The 11,340-nt window shown below is 54.7% G+C and overlaps 1 protein-coding gene across 1 annotated transcript; it reads left to right on the top strand.

Moving 5' to 3' along the window:
* The first annotated feature begins 448 nt into the window (after positions 1–448).
* Positions 449–10,275, top strand: DACT2 (dishevelled binding antagonist of beta catenin 2). Its single transcript, XM_077120875.1, has 4 exons — positions 449–727; positions 6,056–6,188; positions 7,289–7,531; positions 8,464–10,275. The coding sequence occupies exons 1-4, from the start codon at positions 449–451 to the stop codon at positions 10,107–10,109; spliced, it is 2,301 nt and encodes a 766-aa protein (XP_076976990.1). The 3' UTR covers positions 10,110–10,275.
* Positions 10,276–11,340: the final 1,065 nt, after the last annotated feature.

Below are 11,340 nucleotides of genomic sequence, written 5' to 3'. Positions count from 1 at the left end.
CGCTCGGTGGCAGCCGAGAAACCAGGGCGGGGGTGACCTGGAACGTGTGCAAATGCCGCCCTCCCCCTTCCACTAACAGGTCCCCACCCCACCCCCGAGACCTGAGGGAGCTGGGGGCGGGGACAGGGAGGCGCGCCGAGGGACCGCGGGGCCCGGCGAGCGCACGGAGGGCTCCGGATCCGCGGCGGCCAGGTGGCGAGAGACGCTGGGCTGGCGGGGGCTCTGCCGCGCGCGCTCTGTCTCGGCCCCGGCGGCCGCCACCCTTGGCCTGGGACCCACGGCCGCTCTCCTCGCGCTGCCCCTACCCGGACCCCGGCTCCGCGGGCTCCGCGGGCTCCGCGGCGCGCCCTGGGCGCCCAAGCGGCTCGGACGTGCTCCGGCACCCAGATCCTCCCTCCGCGGCCCTGCGGCCGCCCGCGATGTCCAGCCGGGGCTGCTAGCCTCAGGGATGTTGGCTCCCGGCCGCCGCGCGGGGCCGAGGCCGCGGGCGGGGGGCTGGGACCGCTGCCGGGTGGGCGAGAGGCTGAGCGCCGCGCGCGCGGGGCTGCAGGAGCTGCGGGTACTGCGTGAGCGGCAGCGGGCGCTGGTGCGGGGCGCCCTGGACGCGCAGTCTCCGCCGTCGCCGGACCCGCTGCCCGCCCCCGAGGCCCCCGAGGCCCCCGCCCGCGACCCCTGTGACAAGGAGCCCCGGCTGGAAGCCACGCTCGCGGCGCTCAAGGAACAGCTGGTAAAGACCCGGGCGGGGGGTTGGGGGGACGGGGGGCGGGACGGCAGGGATGGACGAGCGCCCGTTCGGGAGTGAGTGGAAAGCAATGCGGTGTAAAAGTAAGGGGCTACCGGGCCCGGTGCTTTGCTTTAGGGCCGCAGGGAAGGAGCCGGGAAGTGGCCCCGCGTACAGCAGTGCCTCGGAGCTGCACCCGCCTCGCCCTCATTCTTCTTGTTGGATTTACAGCTGCGCTCAGATTCTAATGGGTTAACTTGGTCTCCCCTGGTAGGACTCTCCTTTGGGTACACATATCTTACCCCCTACCAAGTTCTGAATTAACCTGCTCCCTGCTGCAGGGCTTTAGGGGGGACAGGTCAGTGAAAACTGCAACCCCAGTGGTGCTCAGTAAGGTGAGGTTGAAAGGGATCTTGTCACTACCAGAAAATTCAGGGAAAGCATGGGTAAGCCCAGGGCTTCCTCCCTTGAAAATGTAACCTGATCTTTAAAAAGAGGTGGGTCCTCTTACCTGAGAGCAGCTAAAACTGAGGAACCTTTTCTGATTCCTCCAAACCCCAGTTCCCTTTATACATGATTGAAGATAATTGTGGTTCTTACGCCCTTGTATGATGTCATTTAATTTGTTGGAAATGACTAAAAGAGTTTTGCAGTAGGCAGTCTTTGGAGGAAAAGTAAAAACGTTAAAGAACAATGACTCTCTGGTTGGGTTATACTCTGTTACTGTGCATTGAATTTTTAATTACTAACCCAAATCCGTCCAGTCTAAAAGTTGTGGTCTTTAAGAGAAGGATCCCAGCCAGGTGCTCTGCGGTGAAGCTGAGCAGCACTCCCAGTTGAGCTCAGTCTTACTCCTAACTCCTGAAGTGCTTCTGGATAGAAGGATTCAGAACCTGAAAATCCAGTGTCATGAACTCCCTCCCTGGATTCCGGTATCTTCCCCTTCCAGGTGGCAGACCCCCATGGGGAAGGACGGGGACTTGGAGTCCCCAGTGTCCCATCCTGTCTGTAGCAAGCTGCAGCCATGCTGAGAGACTGGCTGTTGGGGAGGCTCCATACTTTCCTTTATCACCATCGTGTACTGAGTCCTAAAAGTATGTTAACTTTGTGTGCTAGCTGCAGACACAGCCTCCCTCTGTCCACGACTTCAGCAGGACAGCGGTGCCCCAGAGTCAGGGGCGGGAGCTGTGGAGAGGCCCACGTGGGCGGTTCGGGGGTGGGGGAAAGACGATGAAGAGTAGCCCGGCCTAAGTAATGCCCAGGTGGCGCTTGGGAGTGCTCAGCCTCTAAGCACAGGTGCCTTTTGGAGGAGATCAAAGTTTTTTGTTTGTTTGCTTATTATTATTTTTTTTTATTTTAATGTGGGGACCTGAAGGAACAGGCAGACTTTGTTTTGAAACTTTGTTCTGGGAACTGATTATGTGATCAAAAGAGAACAATAATTGAATTTGCATGACATCAGCCCAGCATTTAGCACGTATACATTTTTCTTACAGGGAAAAAAAAGTAGGAGCATAGGAGTTCCATAAATAATACAATCAAAAGACTTTAATCTCTAGTACTGGCAATTACACACCCCAGTAACTCCCAGTTAACTTGCGTTTCCACTCTGGTGCTAACCTCGGTCATTGGTTATCAATCAGGTGTGAAGACAGGAAGAAAATTTATCTAACCCTTGGCAGCTTTATCCTTCAGGATTCCCAAGTGAAAATGAGCTTCTGGGGATTTAAACTGTAATTGGGAAATAGCACTCATCATCGTAACAGAAGAATTTGCTGCACCTTTTTCACTGCTATGTCTAAGTTACAAGACAGCACAGCGGTAGGTGCTCAGTAAATATCTGTTGAATAGATAAATGAGTGACTTTTATTGCTGTAACAAAAGGGAAAATAATTTAGGTCTTTGTCTCCCTATTCAATATTTCTAAGGTAATGAAAACTCCCATGACCTTTGACCAAAGCAATTTGTTACTGTTTGGTTAGATCTGGCTTAATTGCTTATAACTTCTAGGGAGATGTGTCATTCTCAAGAGGCTACAGGCATTTCCATTTTTCTACGGATTAAGTTCCCCAGCGACACCTCAACAGAGAGACTTGGCCCGTCGGATCCAATGCCTGGGAGTGGTCTAAGAAGCCCTCGCTCGCCAGCGCGTGCTGCTGGACTCAGTGGAGAGACACTGTTTGGTCAGAAGTTTAAAAAAAATAAAAGGGCCATTGGCACTTTGCAGCAAAATCTATCCTCAAGAATCTCATTGTAGTTGATTTTGCTGGTCGCAACTTGTTCTAAAAGTGGCGGCTTGTAACGATTCCCTTTCACTGGCAGGTTCAAGCATTAACTGCTGAGAGAGCAAGTTAAGGGGGTGAGACTGCAACTGTACACACAGTGCCTGGTATTTTTCTTGGACGGACTGCCTGCTTTGATTGAACACAGGCTGAAGATGACAAAGAAATCTGCAGAGGACGGTACAAGGCTCTGACTGGCAGTCGCTAGTGCTCATTTCTCAGAGAGGGAGCTGTCAGCCGCTGCGGGCTTCCTGACCTCTTCACACCTGGGAACCTGGTGGTAAAACGTCCCCACTGGCACATCGGAAGTGGAAAGCCACAGAATCTGTGCATAAATGCTTTTGCTTGAACACTTTTAGCTTTCAAAGAAAGAAAGGTAGTGTTTTACATACCATCTCTATATCCTGAATTTTAAGTCATTTATTGCTTTTATCCTCTGAATATGGTTTTCAGAAGTCCAGAATCCTGAATCGAAGGCAAGCAGGAAAAGGCAAAGCAAATGGAAATCTGATCATTCTCTTACAGCATATAAAGCAAGCATTCCAAAGAAAAGGATAAAACCCTGGAATAGATGGTGTGTGGTCATAAAAAACTTTTCGTGGTTCCCGAGAAGCTTGTCAAAATGCAGATTCCCAGGTTTGCCGTGACAGTTTAAGGTAAAAGGTGTGGTGCGGGGCCCTGGAATCTGCACAGCGTGCCAGGTGACTCCACCTCCCGAGAAGCCACCTGTGTGCTCTGTTCCATGAGGACTTCTTACCCCTCCCCAGTGTCTGGGGAATTTTAACACAGGGCCCTCAGAGCACAGTTTGAGAAACACGGCCATGAAAGCCGGAATCCTGGCAGAAGTGGAGGGGCAGAAGCCGCTCGCTTGCTGCTGCGGGTTACCTTGATTTCTAACAGTTTCTCTCTGGACACAGACACAGATGTCTCTCCTGCTGGCTTTGGAGTGGATTCCACTCAGTCCTGTCCCCTACATTACTTTTGACTGACAGGTAGGAAAAGTCTGTTGGAAGAAGGAGTTCATGAAAAGCTCACCGTCATAAAGAGCCCAGTTAGGGCGATGGGAGGGATGAGTCATGGAGAGTGAAATTCTGCAGACTTGCAGACGGGTCCTAGGATGCGGCAGTAATCCTCACTACCTGAGAGCTGGTGCTCTGTGCCCCAGGACCATTAACCACAAACCAGCAGCTGCAGCTCTGGCTGCCAAACATTCATCACAGAGCAGTTATTCCAGCACAACACGCAGGTGCGGTTTTTTCTTTTCTTTTCTTTTCTTTTTTTTTTGGAAGGGGAGTTACAGAGGCAGGAAAGAAGCCAGCTACCTCCTCCTTCAAAATAAATAGAAAATCATGATTTAGAAGAGAAGAGGTAAAATACAAGTTTTAAAGCAGTAAGTTTGAACTGAGAAACCGGTTTTCTGTTGACATCATGGTTTTGCTTTATGTGCTGAAAAGTCATTTGCATTAAAAATGCTCACCGGCCCCTTTGTTAAATTCAGGAATCTTGTTCATGTAATGGGCAGTGGGGGCTGGGGCCTGCTCTGTACTGGAGGAGCAGGTGACCTTTCTGAAGACACCTGTGGATTGGGACTGGTCTGAATGGCATCAGATGGTGATTTAATTCAGGAATGATTTGGTCTTGTTCCTATTCACAGTTAATATCAAAAGGCTTCAAGGTTGCTGCTGTAAAATCCTGGGTGGTTTAAAAAAGGTGCAGTGCTAAGAAAGTAGCATATTCAGGCGTGACTTGGTGGGAGGTGGAATTGGGTCCCGAGGGAGAATCTGTGCATTTGGGCTGGAGGTGCTGCCCCTTAGGTTCCAAACAGCTCACCTGATAGGACGGGTAACAAATCATTGTCCCTCTTTGAAAAAATCTGTATGGAAAAAATTTCTCATAAGAATAGGAAATTATTACTACCTGCTTATCTCTTGTAAAGATTGTCAAATTCTTGAAATCATTGAAATAATTCCCCTGAGCCCCATAATATAAGACTGAGGGGAATTCCCCATTTCCTATATATAAATTTGGGTCAGGATTAATCATTTCCTTAAAAGTATGAACCACATAATTATATCCACTAATTATTTGCCTTAAACTTAATTGTTAATCAGAACAAGGAATTTCTGCAGTGGACCTTGAGAACAGGGTGAGGTTGCCATTTGAAAGAAAGAAATCAGCATTAACCATTCTGCGCTAGTTGCTTGAATATATATTATTGGCCTCTATGTGTACACAGTTACGCTCATACTAACCCGTTTCAGGTTTACGGAAGCCGAGAAGGCAAGCCCCGGCCATTCCAAGGGCAGAACCAAGACTCAGGCTTCTGGGGGGATGGGTGCCTGGGCCGGTCTGCAGGCTGGGCAGCCCCCCTCCTGGGCGCTGGGGGAAGCCCAGTCCCTGCAGCGCCTTGCCCTGCTGGAAACCTCCACCTAGAACTTCTAACAGCTCAGCTGGTACTTGTCACCTAGGGGAGGGGAGACCTTTTTTTCTTTCCTAGAGACTTTCTTATCCCCTTGAAACACCAGGAGGTTAGCATAGTTTTCATAAATCACGGGGGACAGTGAGCTGCCATTTGTTAGGTCCTACCTGCTTATCTACCTGCTTATCTCTTGAAAATTTTGTCAAATTCTTGAAGTCATTGGATATAGTACACATAGAATATACTACACAGGTAGAAAGACAGGATAAATTAAGCATGAGCCTGGGAAAGTAAATTCTTGCTTAGAACACCAAAAAAAAAGAGAGAGGAAACAGAACAGATTTGTGCTGGTTTTGGTCCTGATTTTCATTCTCATGAACTATGATTTTGTATCCTTATAAAGAAAGATCCATTTGAGAGTTGCTGATAATAAAACCTGCAAATGGACAAAAGAAAAAAAACTTATTTGGGGAACAGTAGATTTTTTCTCTTTGCATGGCAGGAAGAGACATCAGTTGAAGGAGTTGTACCGTACGTGGGCTTGTGAAGTTCAGGCTGTCTCCGCGCCTCATTTCCCTGCCAAGGTCCGGTTCTTCAGGTGCCCATGCTAACGTCTCCTCTTTTCCACCCCAGTCGTGGCTGCGACGCCAGGACGCCGGCCTCAAGGCCCACCTGGAGCAGCTGGGGCAGCAGATCAGCGCGCTGCGGCTGGACATGCGGGAGACGGCCAGTGAGCCCCGGGATGGGGACAGCCGGCCCAGCTCAGGTGGGCCCCCGGGAGCCAGCGGCCCCTTCCCCTGCGGGCCCCTGGGGACCAAGCGCAGCCTTTGAGAAGAGAAGCTGCTTGGGCAGTCACGCCCCAGGGCACGCCCTGGGCTCAAAGTTGGAACCTCTCCTACTGGCTTTCTCAGGCCAGTCTGAAGGTTAGAAGGGTGTAGTGTAATTAAGCCTGGAAAAGCAAATACCACTTGAAGAATACTAAAAATGAAACACCTTTATTTTAGATGCATTATATTCAGACAAAAAAAAAAGGAGTACTTTTCAATTGGCGAAGTGTTACTTTTCATAGAAATACAGCCCTGTGAGTTTCTTACTCTTTCTAGACCGAGACATGCTCAGGTCCATTCTCAGTGGCGCCCATGGAGAATGCAGACAGCTATGTCTTCTGAGAACACAGAAATGTATTTACAGTGTCGGTCGGTTTACATCAGCTAGTTACAATCAGTTTAATGTGTCCGAGAGGATGAGACAGTAACATCTGCCCATGCTGCCCTGCTGTAAAGCTTGCAGAAACATAATCACATGCCCGTGGCTGGCTTTTATGGTACAGGGCACTTTCACTTTTAATCTAAAATTCTCCAAGCAACACTGGGAAACACGTTTCCTAAGATTGCAATCATCGGAAATTGGTTGCGATGGCACATGTGGGGTCCCAGGGTCTGCTCAGGTGCGCTGTCTTCTGCCACTTCCTCCTTCACCTGCCGCCTATGCCCTGATGGGAGTTATGCTGCCACGGGCCCCAGGGCCCCCCATGAATGGCCCCCCTTTCTGGGTTGCTACGTGAGATGAATTCGCAGGCACCTGGGAGGGGAAGGGGTAGAGTCTCGGGGAAGAAGCAGATGCTTGTAGGTGGGGGAAACTGGGACTGAGCCCACTGCTGGCCACGCAAAGAGACGTGAAACCCCGTGGCCGCACGTCCAGGGCGGAGACTGTCTCCAGGTGCGTCTCTGCTCACATAGGAGCGGGCGACAGCAGGCAGACTGCTGAGCCGGGCCAGCCTGGCATGGGCAGCCTGGTCTCTGGTGGGGCCGCCCAGGGGGCACAACCGGCCATGCCGTGACCCGGCACTGTGTGTCCTCTGCCCAGGCTTCTACGAGCTGAGCGAGGGCGGCTCGCGCTCCCTGTCCACCTCCTGCACGTCTGTGTCCAGCAGCTCCGTCTCCTCGTCCCTCAGCAGCTCGCTGCCACGCGGCCAGCTACCCTCAGACAGGCCCAGGTCGGCCGACGAGACGACAGCGCATGCGGCCGGCCCCCCTGCACGGAGACCCCCTGCCTTGGAGCGCACCCCCCTGGCTTCGGGCACAGGCAGGCCCAGGCCCGTCTCAACAGGTAAAGCAGGGCCAGCGAGCGGGGCACTGTCCCCCCCCACAGCGCGGGGCGGCCTCAGGGGCCAAGCCAGGGTACGTCCATGGAGGGACAGAGTGTAAAATCCTGAAATGGAGGGGAAAATGACAACTTCGCCTTTCCTGCACATTTCCTCTTTTTAATCTGGATGGAGAAAGGGCTCAAACAGCCACCACTGCTCACAGAGCCAGGCTACTCTAATGAAACACAGTTTTTCCTGTTATTAAAGTGGACACCAGTAGGTTACAAAAAAATCCTTCAGACGTCTTCCGACAGCTTCCCTGCCTGAGTCTGTCTCGAGGTGGCAGGAGTGAAAGGGCATGGATATCTATCCTGTGGGTATCCAGATGCCACGCTCTGGCCTTGGGAAGCACCAGTAGTTTTCCTTAGACTGTCCCAAGAGGAAAAGATCTCTTCGTTCTCTTTGTCCACACTTTATTTCTAATATAAGACTTCCTTTGCTAATAACCGTTTGGTCTTTTCTTGGTGAAATTCCACATGATTTCCTTGTAGGAAGGCGGTAGATGCCTTAATACAAGTTCTGCCGTTTGTGTTTTGTCTTTTCCACCTGGAAATCATCACTTGGTTGCAACCACGTTATCTCTCTGCACAATCTCAACATCTTTCATAATGTGAGAGCATTGAACTTATCTTTTGTGAGTCTATGATCTATATTCTCAGAGCAAGCTGTCATTAAACAGGAAATGACTGGAACCAGAGGATGGAATTAGAGTACAAATGTGACTTTTTCCCGCGAAGTTCTTGGCGTCCAGCGCCGCTGTGCATCGAGCCATGGGCTGGTTCCCTGTAGCTGCATGAAGCTCTGGCAGAGCGCCCAGTGGAGGAGAAGTTTGCAGTCACAGGGCACCACATGACGTGATATTAACGCCATCCTACTATTTTCTCCTCGTTCCTAGGTGACCTCGAAAGAGCTGCGCCCACTGCTATGGGGCTCCAGGATGCCAGAGCCAAGCCCAGCTCACCCCCTGGCTGTGCCAAGGACGCCCAGAGCCCCGTGCTGGACCCAAAATACCAGAGCGACCTGGTCTCCAGGAGTGGCAGGGAGGTGTATCTGTACCCAAGCCCCCTGCATGCAGTGGCTCTGCAGAGCCCCCTATTCGCCCCGGCCGAGGCAGCCACTGCGCCCAGCAGCAGTCCGCACCCCCACCAGCTTGGCCCTGGGACCCCGGGGCCAAGCCTAACTGGGACCAGACCCACCTCTGAGGCCGGCACGGCTGGGGCCTACATCGAGAGGCTGCTGCAGCTGGCCCGGGGCCGTGGGAGACCCTGCGGGGGCGCGGGGACCCAGCAGGTGCCCCCAAGGTGTGGGGTGGCCGCCCCCCAGCTGAAGCGCAGAGGGCAGGGAGGCGGTCATGCTGGGCAGGTTGGGCCACTGGCCTGCTCTGTGGGCAGTGAGGGAGAGGGAAACACAGCTGGGAGGGGCAGCACGGACACAGCCCACTGCGTGCCCCAGGGCCCGGGGTCTCTCGCAGACACCCAGCACCCAACCGTCCTTCCAGAAGAATTCACCCCCTGCAGCAGCTGCACCCTGGAGAAGAGCCCCGCGGGCCTCCCCTGGTCCTCGTGTGGGCCGGGCCCCGCTCCCTGCCCCCAGGTGCGGCAGCCACTCGCTACTGCCTCTTGCTGGAAGGTCAGGGCCACCTCGCCCTCATGGAGGGAGAACGGCACGAGCCCGGCACCGGCCCCGGGACGGCTGCCCCAAGCCCAGGCAGTGGCCAGTGCAGTTCGCCCCCCGAGGCTGAGAACGGGCAAGTCCAGGGCAAAGGCTGCAAAAGTCAAGAAAAGGGCCAGCGACGAGGCGCTGAGGCACGGGAAGCCGCACTCACCGTCGCCCGAGAGGCAGCGGGGCGTCCACGCCGTCCACTGGCTGCCCACCATTTGGGACCTGCCTCACGGGCGGCCCGGAGCTGGACGTCTCTGGAGGGGGCCGCGCCTTGCTGCGGAGGCCCGCGGCCGGTCTTGCTCCGAGTCCAGCCTCTGCCCGGTGCCTTTCTTGGTCCCACTCGTGCTGGCCAGGCAGGAGGGCTGCCAGGCCCTCGCCATGGGTCCCTTCGAAGCCACTCAGCTCACTCTGGCGCCCGACAGAGGCACCTGCAAGAAGCAGCGCAAGTGGCGGTCCACAGTGGAGATCTCAACCGAGGCCCGGCTGGCCAGCTGCCCGAGCCTGCGGCCCCTGTGTGCCAGGGCCAGGCCCCAGCCGCCACGCCATGGCCCCCACACCCCAGGCGCGTCCCTCTGCCACTCCACCATCACAGAGACCAGCGAGGAAGACGCTAGTGACCACACGGCCAGCCGCTTTGGGGACGGGGAGTCTAGCGATGGGGACTTGGAGGGCTGTGGCCCGAGCAGCGGGGACGGCCGAGCACAGGCCTGGGGGGTGGCCGGAGTGGGGGGGCTGGTGTGGCCTCCCTTGGCCCCGGCCACCCCCAGGGCACCCGTGTCCCCGGCGCCCAAGCTCTGCCGCATCAAGGCATCCCGAGCCCTGAGGAAGAGGCTCCGTCGGTTCCCGCCGGCCGCCTGGAAGGTGATGACCATGGTGTGAGGCGCCCGCAGGACAGGGCCCCGAGGCCGGGGGCCACAGCATGCCTGGGGGGGGCCCAGCCGGGGAATGCGCAGGGAGCTCCTCTGGGTCACGCTGCGACGTGCCTCCCCTTCCGCGGCGCCCTGAAGGGGGGGGGTTCCCACAGAAGACGGCGAAGCGGCCGGGCTGGGGCCTGCAGACCCTGCCCCGGGGTTGGGGGGAGCGAGGTGTGCCCCAGCCCGGCGGGGACGCTCATTCAGGCGGTTGGGAGCAGAGGCAGGAGCCACCCAGACAGCCCGCTCCCGCCATGCCCGTCACCCTCCACTCTAAGGAGGGACCACCGGCCTCACCAGGTCCACTCCGGCTATGGACACTCTTCCCCAGTCCTTTTAAACCACTGTTCAAAAAGCTTTATTTTTAAGAGACGGTTGCAGGACCTGGATGGAGAACTTGAATTAAAACCCCGTGTTAAGCTCTTGACTTTGAATAAACAGCCAAATTACGGCATCATCTTCCCGAGTGCAGGAGACTGTTTTCTTCCCGGTGCGTTGTAGTGCTTGTCATAGGAACAGACTCCAAATTCCGGTTCCACTACACATAATTGAGCACAAAAGTGTTTTGAAAAAATAGAACTGTTTCCCTTAGTCTTTCTTTAAAGAAAAGGTCCCCGGAGTTTTTAAAGAGAGATAGAGGGGGCTTTTCACTTAAGCTGCCTGTTGGGACTGAGCTTGTTTCGGTTTGTAAAGCAACTTTACCCTGGAGTTGAAAGGGCTCCCGGAAGTGCTGCCCCAGGGGCAGATTCGGAGGGGGTGGGCTGCACCATTTCTCGGGGACCCCGCACCTGCTGGCCAGAGAGCCGGGCTAAAATACTAGCAGCTTTTATACTTGGTATTGGCAACATTGGCTAGTTAAAGAATGCACTCAACAAGATTAACCTCGTGAAAAGCAGTTCACATTTTAGAACAAAGACATTTGGGAATGGAGCTGGGGTCTGGTGGCGGCCAAGCCAAGCGCAGGACCTTGGTGCAAAGGGCTGGGAAGTGCGAACACGCCCGAGGGCAGGTGCTCACTGGGGTGGACCCTTTAGGATGGAGGACTGCACCGTGGTGCCAGGGGATGGAGACTCGGGTCCCTGAGGAAGCTGCGAGGTGGAGTGGGTGGGCTCAGGTTTCCCCCTCGTATCTTGCTGGGGGTGGGGGCTGGTCTCAGCTCTAAGGGGCAAGAGGCTGGCTGGCCCTCCAGCTGGGGCGCG

This window comes from Tamandua tetradactyla, chromosome 11 (genome assembly GCF_023851605.1).
Source record: "Tamandua tetradactyla isolate mTamTet1 chromosome 11, mTamTet1.pri, whole genome shotgun sequence".
Taxonomy (NCBI): domain Eukaryota; kingdom Metazoa; phylum Chordata; class Mammalia; order Pilosa; family Myrmecophagidae; genus Tamandua; species Tamandua tetradactyla.
Note: the sequence above shows the minus strand (reverse complement) of the source record. Positions and strands in the feature narration are given on the sequence as shown.

Excerpts from the sequence above, each read along its gene's own strand:
- DACT2 (XM_077120875.1), top strand. The coding sequence starts at position 449 with ATGTTGGCTCCCGGCCGCCGCGCGGGGCCGAGGCCGCGGGCGGGGGGC. Across the intron at positions 728-6,055 it reads CGGCGCTCAAGGAACAGCTG|TCGTGGCTGCGACGCCAGGA; the intron begins GTAAAGACCCGG and ends TTTCCACCCCAG. Across the intron at positions 7,532-8,463 it reads GCCCAGGCCCGTCTCAACAG|GTGACCTCGAAAGAGCTGCG; the intron begins GTAAAGCAGGGC and ends CCTCGTTCCTAG.